The 20,249-nt window shown below is 38.5% G+C and overlaps 1 protein-coding gene across 4 annotated transcripts in view; it reads left to right on the plus strand.

Annotated features, from left to right (window-relative positions):
• Positions 1-20,249, plus strand: part of arhgef10la (Rho guanine nucleotide exchange factor (GEF) 10-like a) — a 125,159-nt gene that overhangs the window by 88,556 nt on the left and 16,354 nt on the right. For all 4 annotated transcript variants that reach the window (XM_067586494.1, XM_067586495.1, XM_067586496.1 and 1 more), the window contains 3 exons: positions 7,897-7,983; positions 15,101-15,315; positions 16,230-16,387. In XM_067586494.1, coding sequence (XP_067442595.1) covers positions 7,897-7,983; positions 15,101-15,315; positions 16,230-16,387 — 460 coding nt within the window. The remainder of the gene's footprint in view (positions 1-7,896; positions 7,984-15,100; positions 15,316-16,229; positions 16,388-20,249) is intronic.

A 20,249-nucleotide genomic window follows, 5' to 3' on the forward strand; every position in this document is an offset into this window, starting at 1 on the left:
AGGATCCAAGGATTGTAGGGGCAGACTCAAATTCGGGAGGTACTCCTTGATGTGCAGAGCTTCCTTGGCAAAAGTAGTGTCAACCGCCACATGGCTAGAACTGAGCTGGCACCAGAGCCCCCTTTGTTCTGTGTTTCCTGCCATCTGATATTAAGGATTATGGAAAGCCTTATCCACTCTTGTGCCCAGGGTTTCATCTTGGACCCCATGTTGACAAACAGTTGTGTCAGTTTCTTTCTTTGAGGTGGGTAAAGATCGCTCATCCAAAGCTTGTCTGGGCTCTCTTCGGATGTCTCCTGTCTCTGGCAGAAGGGTAAGGAAGATGGAGGAAGTGATTGACTACACAGAGAAGTTTTGGCCTGTAGTCCTCTTTTGAACCCATTAATGCAGGGGCAGTACACTGCTTTCATCCAGAGTTGGAACTGCCATGGCCGCAGGAGTCAGCAGTGTGGGTGTGTGGAGTTGTGTGTGTGTGTGTGAAGAGGGGGCATAGCGACACAACGAATTTGCATCACATTTGTTGGGCGTGTTGCAATCGTTCAGCTAGGAGCAGTGAAGGACACGAGGAAGAAATCTCAGTCGAGTCATGAATATGAGTTTGTGATGTCCTACCAATGTCAGGCTGTGGCTCTGAGCAGCGATATGCAAAACCACTCTCCAACTTCATTCCACTTATTGCTGATATGATCTGTGGCATAGCCAGGGGAGACAGGGAATCGGTACTGTACAGACAGTGGTTATTAAATTGAAGGAAATGTCCTGAGCTGGTTTTAATAATAAGCTGATAGCCACATGGTTTTGCCGCAAGTCCTAACCACCTCTAAAGGACCTGATACAGGCCTATTAAGAGTTAAAAATCAGGCTGTCTACTCAGCCCTCTCATGCAGATGGTTTAATCTTATTGTCTTCAAATGACTTTGAATATTCTGAGCGTAACGCAGGCCTGCAAGCACAGCAGGTGGTTGGCCCTTTGATCTCTGCTTGGAGATGCTGGTGGAATTTAAATCACGGTGTGACATCTAGCTCATGAAATCATAACATGAACAGCAAGTTCCAACTTTGATCCTGTTGTCCTTTTGTATTAGGTTCATTAGAGAGTATGATGTATTGGAAAACAGATAATGAGCAAACAACATTTTGCTGTCCCGGTATGGTTGTGTCATGAGAGTATACATGTCCATATACTGTATGTGAGTATAACAGCTTATGTAGCCAACTGTGTACTGTTAATATATCTTGAGGATGTGCCATGCCGCTTGAAATATCATTCTACACACTAAAATCTGTGAAAAAACCTTTAAGTTGTGATGAAGATCTATTTTAATTTAATTTAATTTAATTTAATTTAATTACTGTAGGTAATTAAATTAAATTAAATTAAAATAGATCTGTTTCTATTAGTTAAAACATTTGTTTCCACCATTTTTAAAGCCAAATAATGTTCAAACGAGCTAAAGTTACTGTGAGATATGAGATGTAGATTAGTATACATTTGTCAGTGTCATCTCATCTCATTCATAGGCTGTATCCAAAATCATTCCCTATTTGCTATATATTTCCACGCTTAGATATAGAACACTAGAAGCGACATCATGGGATAACTGTCCACCATCTAACCTGGGTAGTGTTTACAATAGTCATCTATTGAGAGCAATTATGGTTGTCAACTGTGCAGCACCTAATTGCTTTACCAAAACGACCAAAAAGACCATAGGTCTAAATAGGCCAGCTGAGTTCTAAGTCAAAGTTACAGCTGATTACTAGCTCTCAACAGCATTGATCTGTTAGTTATACTTAGAGAATAAAGTTAATGTTTAGTAACATTATAACAAAGTTATTAATATTGCCTTAACATTTGACCGCTAAACAGCTGTCAAACAAGTGTAATACATAAAACATGTTAACGACAGGGAGAAGTGCTCATCTTCACTCTTAAATCCCATTTTATAACACCTCAAGACAAATCCAGTAAGCCAGCTACACAAAAAGTTAAGCCCAGGCAAATCAACATAACAGTAATGTTAGCCACAGAAACACGGAACATTAACCAACCATACAGTCAGCCAACATATTGCTTTAGCTGCCTTGATCCCTGCAATCAGTTATCATATATTAACATCACTTGTTGTCAGCTTACCTCATGCCTCCTTTCAGTAAAGCAAATAAAAAACAATCCATGTCTTGATCAGTTAAAGTAATCCAGTTGGAGAAAGGAGATTTGCACTTCAGCAGTTCAGGTCAAGCTTGCAATTTTGCAAATTTCTTTAGAGAAAGAGAAATATCTTGTGGTATGTACAATTTATGACATTAATAAATATATTAATATTTTATAGCAGGTGTGTTTCTGATTGTAATTACCTGCCATAATATTGAATCTATTTCAGATTTCTACATAAAAGATATTGCTTAATGTAGTATATTAGCCATCAGAGCACCAAAGACAGTTCTTACATATTAAGTTCAGGTAAAATCATTGTCTGCAATATAAATGCACAATTATGAGATTATCTTCATGAGTGAAAGCACCATTTGTACTCTTAGAGCTTTAATGATCAAAATTTTAACAGAATCTTTGTTTTTTGGTTCGTTCTAGACAGGCACAGTTGTCTTTACATTGAGTAAAAAACAGTATGGATGTATTGGTAGAAAAATACAAGGATTATAAATACAACATAAGCCTCTTTCACCATAGGTTCCATTTACAGCAAGTTTAAAACTAGACTCAGGTAAGATGGCTGCCACATGGCTCCATCCCAGAATGGCAAGTCATTATGATACATTGCATCTAGTGTTTTATATCCATGTTTCCACATTCTATATTTGAGCGTCTGAGCTCTTGTCTTTATGTTATTTTATCACTCTTTGTCCTCACTGTGTAGAACAGTAATAAACCTGCTGGAAAACAATTTCTAAACTGAGTCAGTCCCACAGCAGCTGATAATGTTTTACAATGCCTTTCATTGTTTTTCTGACTAAAAAATTAAAATGAAAATGAGAAATGAAAATGATTTCTTTTTTTTTCATTGTTGTATTTGAATAATTTTAAGGTTTGAAGAGCTATTATCCAGTAATTCATTAGACAAAAACAGACATTTGAGAAAAATATAATAAAATAGACATATTTAAGTATCAGAAATATGTTTTTCTGATTTACTGTCCCATTAACCAACTCAGGAACCCCTCAAATTTATCTAGTGATCCCTTTGTCTGGCTCAACCCTTAGGTTGGAAACCACTACTGTGGAGTACACGACAGAGTGTTTATTATATAGGGAATAGCAATAGTAAAGGAACAGTGAGAGTAGTCAAGGGAGTGAATTCCGACACAGCCTTAGTCATGTCAATTTACTTGGTCTCATTTTTAGGGTAGTTACCTTTTGTATTTTCAGAATCAGTTGTATTGACCCAGTAATCTCGATAATTTTACTTTGAAAAATAGATGGTCCCCCCCCCCCCGAGTCATACTCACAGTGAACAGTCGCCTTCTCTCTTGTTCAGTTCAGATCTCACCATCTGTTTTTCAGTTTTCCTACAGTTCACTTGTGTTTTTTTCCAGTTGCCCTGATTTTTCATTCAACATTTGTCTCATTCTGCATTACTTTTAGCAACAGCATAACTGTGTCAGATTTTTTATTTTATTTTATTTTTTGGTTGCTTATGTAGCTCATATTGACTCAAAAGGTCATATTGAAACCAAACATGAATAACACAGGTTCCATTTATATTTTAGCAATGAAATAGTGCCACTCTTCATCGGGGCTTGCCTTCTTGATAACCCAAGCAGCAACTTGGCAAAATCTCTCATGTTAGTAGCTTCTTTAGTGTGCATTACCTGTAGCAGTGCTCTGGATGTAAGTAATTTCAGGTTGACTGGTGATTCATTCTGCGGCCTTCCTGCCCGTAGCCTTAGGCAGTGGGGTTGCAGTAGGGAGAGAGCGCCAGCACCAGTCAATTACCAGTTAATAAACAGTGGAAGTTTTCTATTAGTGCTTGTTAGTGCGTGTAAAAGATTGTTGGTATGTGGAATTGGGAGAAGGCACTGTGACTATGGAATTAGAAAAAAAAAAATACAGGCATATTTTCTTTCCCTGGGTCTAATATACAGCACCCAGTTCTCTGTATGCCTGCCTTTCATGGAGATAATATTTGTTATTTGATTTTCAGCAGGCTATACAGTAGTTTTTTCCTTTTGAATAGTCCAGAAATGTTTGCTCAGGAGTTTAGCTAAATGCAGTGTTTCATAAGTGACTATTGAGCATTCTTTCCAATAAAGAGTATCCATTACATAAGCACGACGGAGGCCAAACAATGCAGTGCTGGCTGCAGTGTGTCCTGTCACTGATAACATTATGGGCCCGACGAATATGATGCATGGACCCCTTTTGGATAGAAATTCTATCAAACCTGATGTGTGGTAAATCCTCCACATATCTGAGTGTAGATTTCACAGTGCTTACAGAGGAATATTGCTGTAAGCAAAAACAGTGCACCTGCGTAGCCTTGGAAAGTAAAACAACATTAACTGCTTTTGGGGGAATACATTCTTACCAAGGGGACACTGCTCTGACAGTCTGACAGCCAAGAGCATGAATCATTAAAATCCTACCCTGACATGTTAGACCACTACCAATAACCACCACTACTTAAATTTGTTGACATATAGAGCCAAGAGTAGCATAGTGTAACTCGGCAAAAATGTTCACAGTACATTAAAGACAGTTACTATAAATGATCCCATCCATTTATCCCCATGTAAGGGTGTAATTATACACATTTTATATTTATCTTACAGAAAAGCAGTGGATGCTTCTCTGCTAACTATTGCCACCTGGAACTAGCATATGGGCTGGCGCCCTCTTGGGGTAATGGGTGGGGCGGACTTTCTGTCGACCATTGGGTCATTGGTAACCAGCAGCTGGGAGGCCGCCCTCTCATCACATCAACAAATCTCACTTTAATTAGCTCACCTGCCCGTTTCCTCCCTTTTCCTCCCCACGCTCCCTGAAGTCCTCCATCAAACCTCCCTCAACCAGCTTACAGGCTCACCTTCCTCTCTCATCCTGCCTCCACACCTGGGAATTGCTTCAGCTTCTCAACTTCACACCTACAGCTCTGCAGACACACATACACACACACACACACACACTTTTCTATAAACGAGACTGACAATTGACTTTGAGAAAGCTTGGATCGCATTGATTTTTAAATGGTGCCTCACTCATACCTTATTAGCATTGGGATCGCCACTGATATGGTCATTGCTGAAGACACCCATTTCCTTTGTGTCTGTCGATATAATTTGCACATTCACAGGTAGAAATGATCTCACAGGCTTTGTTGTTATGCTCACCCGGGCTCTTTCCATTGGCTGTTTAAAGAAGTTCAATAAGTGGACCAGTGGTTTACTGTATTGATCATAGTCACTGTCTGCGCTTTAATGGGAACACAATCTATCCTCGCTGTGGTATCCTTGTGTACCCTGTGAACCATTCTCATACAAAATGTTGCTTTATGTATCAGTAGAATAGTTTAATTCCAGATTGATTTCATGAAAAATATGTCTTATGCTAATTATTTCATGATTGTATGCATTGACTGTAATTAAGTGTCCCTTATGGAAGGAAGGGCAGTTTAATATTTTAAGCTTAATAGTATGACATTAGCAAATAGCTAATTACTTGTACAATATTCAGAAATTAGATTTCCTTTTTATACCCAGAATCATTTTTACAAAAGTAGGCATCAAATTTCTCAAATGGTGGATATCTTATTAAGAAACAAGCCTCTTCATTTACACATCAGCTCTTTATCAGAATGATCCCAGTGCACATTCCTGCCTTTGAATACCTTATGAAGTTGTGATAGGACTGTTCTGATAGAGTGGATATATCCCACTAGTATTGTCAGACTTACTCTGGAGAGTGTTAACATACAAAGCAATCTATGCCTGTGAAGATTGGCCTACCATGCTTGCCAGTCTCAGGTGGCTGATAAAATCCACCGCCACCATACTACCAGCAGCGTCCGCTTTAGTGCTCCAGTCCCTCTGGTCCACAGCCACTCTCTCTCTCTTAACCACAGGGCTTCCATATGGGTACCTATTATGGCTGCCACTTAATTACCTATCAAAAAACATTCCTCTGCATTTGACGGGCTGGCAGAAGGGGAGAGGGAGAAAAAAAAAAATAGAGACAGAGGAAACAGAGCAAGCATAAAACACGAGTAAAAGATGGGGGAAAAATGGGAGAGTGGGACTGAGTGATTGATAGAGAGGACAAGCCATGCATCTGCATAGTGAATTTGAATAGATGGAGACAGACACAGGGGGGAGTGGAGGAATAGCCTTGCAGTGCAGATGGGGAGAGCAGTGGCCAGTATCCTTTTTTTTGTGTGTTTAGTGTTGACAAACACACCCAACAAGAGAGAAAAGGGGGAGGATTCTGGCCAAGGGAGGCTATAAATTACCTGTGATTGATGCTTGCCACCGTGGAGGACGACAGTTAAAGACACGCGGCAGTCATCGCTGACCCACTCTCCTCTTCCCTCCCCCTCTCTAACCCACATCTCACCCACTCCCACCCCCCCCACACCAGCCCGACAACACACAATTAGCTGCTCTGTCTGTCACATGGCCCACCCTCAGCAGTCAAACACCAAAATAATAATCATTCCATACTGGATAGACCGCTGGTTAGAAGAACAGCTTTTACTGCAGAGGTTCGATGCACATCAGCTAACTATGAATGTCAACCTCCATCAATGTGTTTCAGGCAAACAAATCTGTCATATGTCGAAGGAATATGGATTCATTTCCCAATGTGTAAGACGTTGGCTCTTTTTATTGATAACATATAGTCTGACAACTGCCTCGGCTCAGGGCTTCAATGTTAAAGCCTCTGGTGTATTCCCAGGTTTGACCAATTTCATTTCCAAAGGTAAATGTCACATTGCAGTTATACTAACCCCTTGTGTCTTTTAAGTGACTGCTCTGTGTATCTTAAAGCTTGAAAATGATTGTGGTGCAGAGATGGTCTGCACCAAGCATGTAATCATTAACTCAACCTTTATGCATTTTGAAATAACCAGGAAATGGAAAGATTTTTACTGCCTATCCACCTCCTACGGACAAATTGTTATTTACTGTCTTGTAAAGTTAGCCGGACAACACATTCCATACACAGGGTAGTGAGTGGGTTAGTGAGCAGCATGGTTACTAAAATAACCAGAACTAAAACTAAGCACCAAATCTATGCATGAAAAAAAAATCAAGCATTGTGTAGAGACAGTTAAAACTGGACCAAAACTCTAATATTTCCCTCCAATATTAACTGAAACATGAAGAATTAATTTATGATCTTGGCATTGTAGCAGAAAGCAATCTAAAATGTAAGACCTGCAGGTTATGTACAAATAGGAACAATGCAGGATAAGTCTGTTGTTTCATTCCATCATCCTTTTTTTTTTTAGCATTGAACATATACAATTGCTGTTTTAGATACAAACTATTCACACAACTATTAAAAACATGAATTTATTGTGGGCTTACAGGAAATGAGATAAAATCTTTAAGAGAAGAGAAGAGTCCACATTTATTGTGGATAATCTGTATCTTTTTAACCACATACTGACTCCTTTTCATTAAAAAAAAATATAAGATGTGATACAACTGCATTTACATCTTATAATGTGGGTGGGAAGCTATCAACTCCCAGATGAAATAAAGTTCTTGTTGATGGCAAAGTTGAGGCACTTTGCAGGAATGTTATATGTCCCTAATTGAAAAGTGATAAGCCAGTGCCAATTTGCTATTACTACATCAAAAGAATAAAAAAGGAAGTTGGCAGGGTGGAGCCATGATCAAAATAAATTAATATTAATGTTGTCTCTTTTTTCGTAGCTTGAAGCAGCCCTCCACAATCCTGTTCACTGTGCATTGTTGGGCTTCTCTGCAGCGAGCACCTCTTTACCTCAAGGCTACCTCTGGGTAAGTAATGTGTTGCTTACACACATGAATGCATACATATACACACACCCACACACACACCATTGAATGCCAAATGACTAAAATCAATAACAAGGCAAAATAATTCATATTCTGTATTTGCTGATAATTTTAGCTTTTAACACAATTACCATGACCATTTAAATACCCTTTCTACATTCTGTTCTCATTTATGTATTTAAAAAAAAAAAAAGAAATAAAAAAATATATCTCAAGGCTAAGATTGGGACAAGCACCATTTTTCTCTGTAAAATGTCGCTAGGAAACTGTGAATTAATACAGTATAAAGCAGGGGTCTCCAACCTTTTTTCCTCTGAGAGCTAATTTGACAAAATGAAAGTGGCCGAGAGCTGCTCATGTTATTAGTAACATTTATTCACATAGTTGATCTCCACCCAAACCAGCTGAATAAGCTTCTTTTGTGTGAACAGTAACAAGATGTTGATATCCAATATATCAAAACATCTTAAATGCAACAGCATGTGCATGTTTTTTGTGTATGCATTTCTTTACATTTTCAATGTGTCAAGCTCATACTATTAAATTCACATCATATAATGTCACTGTATCACATCACTTCCCTTCACATTCCCTTCATCATCTGTAGTTTACATGCATGTGTTACATGTGAGATGATTGGCACTGCATGGAGTCAACAAGAGAGGTGTATGCTGGAGTGTATCCAATTAGGTTCTCTCTTATGAAGTCATTTAAATGTTCGTCTGTCAATCTTGTTCTGAACTTAGATTTTATAACATTCATGTCAGAAAAACTGCTTCACAAGGTATGTAGACCCAAACAAAGCATAGCAAAACATTTTCAGAGCTGCTTGGTGAAGGTTCTTATAGTTTTCTGGCTACTACTAGGTTCCAGAAATGCTGTGAATGCTGTTGAGATTTTTAGATGGACATCATTTTGGAGGTTTATAACCTCAATCTCCACAGGACTGACACAGAACAGTTCAGCCATCTGTCCTGAAATCTCACCTATGTCCACCTTCATGAAGGAGTTGGCAATAAATGTCACACAGGGCTCAAGTTTCTCAAAGTCACCAAATCTGTCTGCAAATTCGTGTCCCAAGCTTGGACAGTAGGTCACAGTACTTGTGTACGTTCAAAGCGTCAACTGCCCCTGCATGGCTTTCCAATGCCCTGTCATAGCCAGCGTTCTGTCAGTTGTTACAGACACCAGCTTTTTAACAGTGATCTTTTTTTTCCCCACAAAGTAGTCCTTCACAGCATTGTAAATATCAACTCCTCTGGTTGTAGATTTAGTGGAAGTGAGGTCAAAAACTCTTCTTTTATGGAAAAGTCATCAATCAACTGACTCATCACACTGAATCGAAAACCATTTGCACCTGTCGATGCCCCGTGTCTGCATTTGCAGACAGCGCAGACACTCTACTTGCCACAGTATTAGCACTAAATTGTACATTGGCAATAGCAGGCATAATTTCTTGAATAACGTTTCAGCCACTGCAGTCACTGTCTCTTTTACAATCCCACCATTGGTGAAGGGCTTTTTGTGCTTCATTAGGATGTGCGCCACTTTAAACAAAGCCTCTGTTGCTGTATTTGCTGTAGGAGTATTAATACTTTATTAATTAATTACCTCGTCATTAGGGCACCACCTCCTTTTTGGTTAGGATTTGTTAGTGCCAGGAGGGAGCACTAACCCTTGTTCAATTTAATCAATGAATCAGTCTCATAATCGTAAGTTCTTGTCCCAAACAGTGACCTCTGTTTACTGCAGCTCAAAGAAACAGGCAAACACTTTTAGGATAAATGAAGACATTTATTCATAGCTAAACTTCTTGAGGATACATGATAAAGCATAGATAATATAATATATATAGATTATATACAGAAAATAATAAATAAAAAGAAAGTAAAATAAATAAATAAATAAATAAATAAGGCCTAAGGATAATACAAATTTAATAAAGACAATTATTCAGCAAGAGTGGCTCGAAGTGCGTGACTCGAGGATTAACATGTTGTACCGGGGAATGCTAAGGTAAAGCTAATTCAACTTCTCTAAATAAATTCTTTAATTCAGGCTTTTGGTTGGCTTGTAGTAACTTAAGTCGAGTGTCGTATAAAGTTAAGTCTGACTATGCTCAAGTCTTCAGCGGCATCTACTTCAAAATAAAATACTGAACGCATTTACTTCAAATTAAATTACTATACGTGGAAATACGAGACTTAATGTTACTAATAAAACAAAACAAATTGACTTGTTGCAATAAAAGGTTAAATACGGATATATTTGGTTGAAAAACAAATAAAAGAGACATCTTAAGAGCTTTCTTTAGTTCTTGGAGGCCAGCTCAAAGAGGAATCTCTTTGAGGCTGTTTTTATAAGTTAGAATAACACATAATAAGCTTTGGGTGTGCTCTAAAGGGTTTCGTGCCGAATTATTGATGAATATTCAATTTCTTTCTATTTCTGATTAATAACGGTCCTGTCAGCTTGTATCATATTTGTAAAACCATTCAAAAACAGTTAAGCAATTTACATGATTCATGATAAGTCAGTTCTTCTAATAACAAACATTAACCTTCATATTAACACTTCATGATGTCTAAGCATACAACCTTCAGTAGTTCAACTTTCTCGAACTATTTACAAAACTTAAACCATTTACTGAAATAAAGTTTAAAACTATGGTGAAAGGAAATAAAGTTAGGCAACACTTATGTGATTAGATTACTTTCAGAAACATATTTATATATAAGTTGACATAACTTACTTTATAATATAAAAGCATTCAACTTGACTATTGTTTAACAATAAGAGAAAACTTTAAACTCACATCCTTCAAATATTATCTTTACATTCCTATTATTTTAGAAACTTCATTCTTTCAACACAACTACTTGTCTAATTTAACTACTAAAATATGATTGTTTGCCTGACTATTTTCCGCAGTCATGGTCAAAACTGGTGCGTGCTTGCTAGCCTGCTAACTTTGCCTAATGTTACGGCGTCACTGACGTAACCAAATTTGACAGCCCTATAACTTGTTTAATTGACAGCTGATTGACAAATAATCATTTTGTGTCGGGGGGGGCGGGATATCAGTGAATTTGATTGTATAGAAATTTAAACAAATTTACCAAGTGACTCAAATTTATTCACTCAGAAACGGGTAGCGAGCTAGTGGTAGCAAGCTAGTGGTAGCGAGCTAGTGGTAGCGAGCTAGTGGTAGCTTGCGAGCAACGTGTTGGAGACCCCCAGTATAAAGGCTAGTGCTAGGTAACAGCTGCAGAGCATTTCTACGATGAGTGGGGAAAATTATGCCATCAGAGAATTTAGATGAATCTTGAGAGAGAAAAAAATGATGCTGAGAATCTGCTATTAATCTTTAAGTTTCAAATTTTGTTCTCCCTCCTTTTTGGAGAAGGTGGGCAATTTATCAGGTAATCCTCTTTCGACCTAAAAGGTGACTAAATCAAGTGTAGGCCCTCCAGGAGACAGAGTACGGTTAAGTGTCTGTAAGACTTAATTGCTTTTGAGGAGCTATTCTAAAGACTACTGGATGCTCACTCAGATGGGGGAGAAGAGATATGGTGGAGCTGGCTTTTAGGGCACTGTGATATCAGTGTTTGAATGAGCCTAGGCCACTCTGACCTTGATCTTCTTTAAGAACATGCTATTATAGATGACTTAAATGACCCCGACCCTGTCCTCCCACACCATTTAGAGGAAGAAAGTTAGGTTGCCCACATGCTGTGTGTTACATTGGTCTTGAAGGAGAATACATCTCATATAGTGAGTGAAGGCTAGACTGACGTGTTGCGTTAAAAGGTTTGATTTCCTTTACAACTGCATGCATTCTTGAAAAGTAAGCCATTAATGGTGGCTTCAGCAATTATCTGTAATTATAATGCTCACACATTTTTAAAGGATAACAGTAAGCCATACAACTAAGAGTCCTGCTACCAAAGCACTTTAGTCAAACTGGAAAAAAGTCCAAGTCATGTCACAAATCTGTCAGAGAAAATCTCAAAGTCTTCAATGTGAAAATTCAAGTCTTTCAGGACTCTTAATGCTAACCGTTAAAATCTACACTGCATTTGAGCATTTTCCTCTCAAAGCTGTGTCAGCGTTTTATACATAGCTAAGAGCAAGTCCTTTAAATCAATATGCCTAATAATTAAATATGTGAATTATGCAACCATGCAAGGTCTTCCTGTTAGTGCCTTATTTATTTTGTATTGGTCCGGGATATCACCAGGTTAAAACCTAAAGGTTTTTAATTCCTAAAATCAAGTCAAGTCTCACTGCGGTCAAGTCCAAGTCAAATTTCAAGGCCACATTTTTGTGACATAATCTGACTCGGGTACAAGTCTCAAGTCTACAGCTCTACCCGCAGGTAGTCTTTAATGGTGATAAGTTTCAGGGAGTTTGTTTCAAAAGAAGAAAAAGTACAGGGATTTTATGGAAGTACAATGTTAGAGGTTCATCAGAGATGATGCATTGTTCGGTGAATAATGCAAAAGCACCTATGCATTTTTGTATTTAGAGGCAGTCACATTTGATATTCTGAATAAACTGTGGTACACTTATTAATTTAAATAACCTGAAAATGTTTGCCTATGCGGACCCAAGGACTATTGGTCCTTTATTGTAACTGCTGTCTGTAAGGAAATTCTTAAATTAAATTCAGCTGAAGGAGGCCTTTCACTTAAGAGTCTGAATTTTCAGAGGACATTTTTGTTATGAATGAAATTAAAATCTTAGAAGTGAATTCCTCTGAAACCAACCTTGTAAACAAGTATTTCTTTCAGAACTGAGGACATCTGACCTTCTTCCAGTTTTGTGAATGTTACGTACTGTACCGTACTATATGTAACCAAAACAAAAAAAAGCAACTGGGATCCACTGAAAAAATAATAGAGAAAGCCTGCGGATCCAGCAAGAATAATTAGTGGCTGAGCGTTCCGCCCCCAGTTGGTTCTACCTCCCTGGCAGGCTTGTCAAATAAGGGATGACACTAATCATGTTAAAGTGAGATGGGCTATGGGGATTTCTATGTGCTTTGATCAGAGTAATGACATTGTGTCTAATCAGCCTGATACCCCAGTGTTTCCCTGTTTGCCTTCACCTTCCTTGTCCCACTTTTCCCAACATCCTACTTCACAATTTTAGATAAAGTTTGCATTTAATCTGCCTTTATGGTTCTCATTTTATACACCTTTATCAGGAAGTTAGGATTCATAACAAGTATCATTGATGGGAAAAGAAATGCATCCATCTCAGGCTACAACAATCTGGTGGCCCAAACTTTTGCCTTCTTAATGTAGCAAATACAAGTGAGCATTGAGTGTACCATCATGACAATTCTCCCACGCTCTCTCGCTGCGTCCAGGCCAATCTAATTAATGCTGGCTGAGCATTTACTGTTAGGGAAGTTTTTGCTTCTCCCAAGCTGAGAAGAGGAATCTGTCCAGGGCACGACTCCAGATATCTATTTCTTTAAATAAGTAGTGATGACTTTGTTTGGACACATTATTTGCACTCGATATCAGGGGGAATTGAATCGAAAAGAGTAGGCTACTGTGTTCAATGACAGGGGTAGTGGTGATGGTGGTGTATGGAGGGGTTTGGGAGGTACAGATAGACACGTGAATGTATAAATTGTGGAGGAGTCTGGATGAGGAGGGGCTTTGCCTCTGGCTCTAGTTACACAGTCACTTGAAGCCGTGTTTTTTTTGGGCTCCTCGCTGCAAGATAAGTCTTCCCTATCTTCTTTTCACCCTGTGCAACAGACCATTATTTGTTCTGGCTCATTCTCAAGAGCCCACAGGATCGCTCCTGTCCAGATTCTGCACGCTGATACAAATCAAACAAATGATTGCATGCAAATAAGGGTGAGCGTGGAGGAGAACAGCTAAAGACTATATTTAGCTCATGTCACATTCACACGATGTGATTCATACAGAGAATAAATCTTCGGTGTCTAGCAGCAAGCAGCTGTGCTTCTTTTCCGAGAAGGACATTTTTTTCTGGACATCCAACTAGGCCTCAATCAGGAGTAATGAATGAAATCATATTGAAAACCCACAGCGACACTTTAATTGTTTGGGAATAGGAGCAATGCCACTTTAATTGGAAATGCATCAGAGACAGGTTGGAGGGCTCTTACAGTCTTCGTTTTCTCTGTATTGGCATTGACAGGCTTAGACAAAGGCCAATATAAATGTGGTACATAGGAAATCAAGCCTCTATTGAGATAGACACATAGCCTATGGGGTGTGGATCACCTTGGGAAGCTTGTTATGATTGGTGGACCTTTAATGCTAACATGTAAGGTTAGCTGTCTTGTTTTTTAGGGAGTTTTTTTCACAACTTGTTCTCTCTTCAAAAAAAGGACAGACATCTACAGGTGTTAATTGATGGAGGACGTTCTCCTAATTGAGCCACTAAAAGTTTCCAGCTTGCAACAACTCTGCTTTTATAATTGTGTTTACTTCTTTGGGACACTCAGTACAGTATTTTGAAGTGTTCAGCACGACCTTGGACATGTTAGTATCAGATGCCAGTTTAATGAATTGAAAATGATTTCATTTTAATTTTATTATGAAGTGACTCCAGCAATAGATCAGTCACTTTATCTTGTAAATTCTAAAAAAGCCCTCAGTGTTAAGCGACTCAGAGCCTGTCTGTTCTTCTCTGATGAAAAGATTGCAGTGTTTCGAGAGTTGTTTGATGTTCTAGAGATGACACTGTGAATCCATTACATAATGTGTTTAGAAATCTAAGTGATATTCAAAAAAAAAAGTGAAGGGGGAACTAAAATGACAGGGTCTGAAAGGATAATTTATTTGAGCTTTTTTGAAATCTAAATAGCTGACAGGTAGTGAATGTTTAACCAAAGACACATTATCCTCTGGCCTCCATGATTTGATTAAGGCAGCAAATACACATCGCAAGCGTGATCTAAGAGAGACTGGTCTGGTTTCGCTGTTCCTGCTTTTTTTTTATTGTTTCAACAGCATAGTTTATTACCTGTGGCATTATGATTCACTCCATTGGTGAATCTTAACATGTGGTCTTGAACTTTTTCAGCAAGGTTTTTTTTTATTTCCTACAGGTGGCTGGTGGAGGAGAAGGCTGTCAGGGGCAGATAGAGATATTTTCCCTCAACAGGCCCATGCCAAGGGCTGTAAAGAGCTTGCAAACAGGCTCTGCTGTCCGATGTCTGGAATACGTGCCAGAACCTTCTCCGACTGAGGATGTGGAGACTGGAATTCACAAGGCCCCCTCAGGGATGGGAGCCAACATATGTGTTGGATTAGACGATGGACGGTGAGATGCTGCTATCACAGAGAGCAACAGATACACGAGAAAAAAAAGAGAAACAATCATTTGTGTTGATATAGAATTAGATGAAAATTTGAAAATGAAGGATAAACAAAGATAAGAGCACAAATGTTATTCTCTCAGTACACTCCACATTTTGTAAAATAATATCCTGTATTATCTGTTGTAACAGTCCCCTTAGATTTCTAGCAGTATAGATTTGCTTGTCAATATTTCATCAAAGCAAGAAATCAGAGTTGATACCCCAACACAGCATCAATACTGGCACTGCTGCTAAGATCACTGTTTCATTTTCAAATCCAATAAACCTTCTGATCCCTACTGTGTGTAATAGAGGATAGGTTTAATCTCAGTCTCCTGTCATAGTTACAGTGAATGATTTTTTTTTTTTTTTTCCAGAGAAAATTGTTGAATTTCAGATTCAGCCTTTACCTTGAGCCATTACCACCATTCTATACTTTTAATTCGAAGTAGTGTTTAGTTGTTTGTATAAGAACCTGAGTCAGAGGACATGTGTCAGCAGCTTGTTTATGCTGACTCACTCTCTTCCATTATAAATGTCTGTCCGGGGAAAAAGAAAAAAAAGACATACAGTAAAATGAAATACAATTTCAGCATTTTAGCACACACGAAAGACTGTCAGCTCCAATGCTGCTTAACATTTTCTTCTCAGACAAGGAGGAACCAACAGCGATGTACATTTGTCATTCTGAAGAAGACAATAAGATGCAGCAAAGTTCAGATGGCATTTCGAACATGAGAAAGACAGAGTGGTTGCACATACACAATGCTTTGCTCCAAAGTGCACTGTTAAATCAAACTGCATGAAAACGAGGCACTCTGTCATTTCAAATGATACTCATTTATCATGTCGGCTTGTGCTGCTTTTGTTCTTCTAGCATACTGGTCTACGGCAGTGTTGACACTGCAGCACAATGCCTATTGACCCTCCATAACCCAGAGGGCTGCCCCGTGCTGTGCCTGAAGCACTCCTCTCGCTTCCTGTTTGCTGGCCTGCGGAACGGGAACATGATCGTTTATGGAAGAAATAACAGTGGTAAGGTGCTTCCAAGGTTGCTTTGTTTCCAGAGTGATGGCTGTAGTTTAGTGCCTGTCACAGTGGTGCCTATTGCTACCCTCAATGTATGGTCTGTTTGGGAAGTAAGTCATTTTTTTTCCCATTTATGTAATATGTAATATGATGATATATACAGTAATTGTAACCCTTTCAGCATAGGCTCCTGGTAGGAGGAACATTTTATGTGGTACTCAATAAAGCATTAAACCCCTTTAAACTCCAATACTTGGTAAAATGGTGACAGAGACAACTCATTATATAATAAAAATGTCAAGGGTAAACTATGAATCTCACTCTAATAACTAATGTAAGGCTAAGGGAAAAAATCCTGGTTTTAATAACGCAATATAATGTCTCTAAATATATTAATTAACCTATTCATTTATACAGCATGTAATGAGAAATAACAGCACACGCACAGTATCTCAGTTTTGACCTTGTATTAACTGAATGCAGAAATTGCATATATCAAAATACAACAAAACCCAATATGAAAAATAAAACAGAAAACCATACATGAAGACCCGGATAATTTAGTCATTAGTCTGTGTTAACCTGAGTGCACTCTCTGTTTTAGTTTGTTCTTTAAGCAAGCTTGCATTAAGGTTAATTGGCATGCTTATAGTTGGAGCTCATGAGGAAGCAGAACAGAAGCGCCTCTGTGTGTAGAGTGAGAACAGCTCCTGCCGTGTCTGTAGAAATCACTCTCACCAGGCCTATCTCAGCCTGCAGCAGGACAGCAGCGATGAGCAGCAGGAACCACACCCTCGCTGATAGCAGACCATCCTCAGCGCTGTGCTAAACATCTGCGACAACCGCCGAAGCTCCTCCCCGACCGCGGTCTCGCGACCTCGTTCGTGCGAGAGAAGAAAATGACTGACGTCTCTCCCACGATGGCGGCGGTTTAGCTAAGCTGAACTGACTAGCTTGCTTCACAGTCACAGTCACAAGTGTATTAACCAGGGAACACTTCACAGTCCAATAAAACAAACAAAAAAAAATACACAATGAACACTAGATACTCTGTGACGTCTCTAACACGTGTGCGATTCCCTGCTCTACATCATTTTGTCTCTTTGTATCTCTGGCGTGATTACGTCAACAGGAAATCAAACTGTTCCAGTTCATTAATTCTCTAAAGTAAACAAGAATTATTATTAAGCTTTTTAGGTACTGAACAGACCTTGAAACATTTTGAAAAACTATATATATGTAAATCACTAATAGATGCACAAAACATTTCAGTAAATCTACATTAACATCGGCTGAATAGAAGTTAATCAATAATTGGCAATAATTCACAAATTTAAAATGAGAGAAGAAAATACAAAATAATGTAAATGAGGTTATTACATACTGAAAATATTCATCAAAATATTATGAAAAATGAAACACATTTAGTACATTTCCTTAATGCTATTTATGTGAACTTGGATATCTTTTAAATACAGTAAATTAGGCCCATCATCGCTATGGTTTGTGAATCCCAACATTTTTTTTGCAAAATGCAAAATGCAATTAGACAAGCAAATGTAATAAATTGAATTTTTAAAATGTTTGTTGGTTGGTAACTAATATAAGGTTAATGGATATTTTATTTACCTTTTGCTCATTTGGATACATATCTGCATGTCCACCACTCCTGTCTATTAATGAGATATGAAATGTTTTTATTTATTTCTGGCTTATTAATCAACAAAAATACTTTTTTTCCTACAGCGAATTAATTAGTACAAATGAGTTTTCTTGCATTATACATTTATGAAAGAGCTCTAAAGTAATTGTGTTGTATTGTGTTGTAATACACGGTTTGGCCCACAGTGTAAATATTGGTGTTATGTTTCACATTTGATACATTTTTCAGTATACCCAGTTTCAGAATGAGAGTGTTTGTAACATTATGTTAATTTTAGACTACATTTCAAATGACTGCCTTAGAATCACTTTCCCTTTACGCTATACTTCCCGTTCCTAGTGATTTTCACACCGACTGTATGAAAATAACACTTCACCATGTGGTAGATGGCATGCCATGTTTAGTCATGCATCGCGGGGGGCTTAACACCATCTCAGCAGTGGTTTGCGGTCTTCACTGCCAGCGGGAGCACAATAGCTCTATCACTGGATTCCTTTTACCTGGCCAAAGTATGTCAATGTGCCTGCCTTCCTCCTGTGCTCTTCTCTCCTCCGAAGCAGAAAGGGTGATTAATTACACCAAGCTGCTGCATGCCGATTAAATATTACTATTCATGCTTTGTATATAAAAAAAAGGACAGGAGAAAAGCTCTGGAGGGTGCCGGGGAATGTTTGTGGATTCGGCACATCTGTTAAAGATTTATGCCCTTGACTAGCGTGCTACTGTCTAAAAACAAGTCTGCAGCAGCCAGGAAATGCCAAGGCTTCAGTTGAGACTTTTATCAAAAGGCGTATGAATACCCGCAGCACATTGTTGCGTAGTGAATAATACGCTTTAGCTTTCCTCACTGATATATGCACGTCAGACATCATGTCAAATTACAATGAAAATATTTTGTAAGACGAGGCAGAGTAGTTTGGTCTGTTCCCCACCCATGTTAAAGAGGGGAAAAGCGTTGGCATTGCCGGGCTTAGTGTGACGGACTGGAGGGAGATTTACAAGAGTGAATTTTTAAAAGGTGGAAAAATGACCTTTATAACATGCCAAGCAATTAACCTGTGGGAGTCAGAAGGCATTGTAAAGCTATTCTGCAATGAAAGGCAGAAATAAACAACGCAAAATGTTAATTAAATGGCTGGGTGCACTCCCTTTTCTAAATGTGCTTCATTAACGCATAGCAAAGGAAATGCTTATGTAATTCACTTTATAATGTGCTTCTGTGGTAGCTGCAACGTGTGCCCTGTGATTAAAAGTCAAAGAAAAAAGGTCTGTTTCACTTTCACACCGATGAAGCAAAAAGAGGGAGCAAGACAGTGAGAGAGAGAGAGAAAAGTAGTGATAAAGAAGTTGGAATATGGATTAAAGTGTACACCAGACTTATTATCATTCGGGTTGGAAGGATGCAAACATTGCGCTGCGCAGTGTGTGGCGTCTTCCATTGAAATGGAAGTCCACAGTCATTTTATTTAGTCAACCTGTAGTTTATATTCTCACTTGTTTTTTTAAAAAAAATGTTATTAGAGTGACAGAAACAAGCCTCCGCTGTGAGCCTTTCCACTGACGCTTTAATAATTGCTCAGCACCGTTAAATAGCTTTAAGTGTATTTTTTAAAGTAAACACCAAGTTAACTTGCTGCGGTACAAGTGGGAAGAATTGAATTTAATTGCTTCGCTCAATGTGACAGTGTTCAAATAGTAGTGGAGCATGTGTGGAGTTAATTAAAGGGGAACTCCACTGATTTTTAAACAAAGTCTGTTTACAGGTCTGGGGAGTACTACTGCATATGTGAAAAAAAAAAAAAAGTTGCATAAAGCCTTTTCTTGCTCCAAAGGGACCTGCAGAAAGTCTGATGAATTGTCCCTAATTGGGGCTGAAGATTACAAGTTCTGAAAATGAAAAACATTGGGGTTGTTGAGTTTTAAAGGAGTGAGGTTACCAGACCTCATCACTGCTTGAGGCTAGCAGCTCAAGGCTACATTAGCTTTTACTGTCACAACACAATTGAGTGTCTGACTAAATTGTCAGCAGTGCAGTTGCTTTGTGGGAAATGTGGATGCCAGTTTTTGACAAGGAAGAAGAATGCATGAAATAAAAAGATGATATCTCTGGTTCTGCTGCGATGATTTTGATTCTTTTTTTTTAATTGTCTATTGTGAATTCAACAATGTAATTGGGGTATAATGCATAATTGGTGGAGTACTCTT

This window comes from Thunnus thynnus, chromosome 4 (genome assembly GCF_963924715.1).
Source record: "Thunnus thynnus chromosome 4, fThuThy2.1, whole genome shotgun sequence".
Classification (NCBI taxonomy): Eukaryota; Metazoa; Chordata; class Actinopteri; order Scombriformes; family Scombridae; genus Thunnus; species Thunnus thynnus.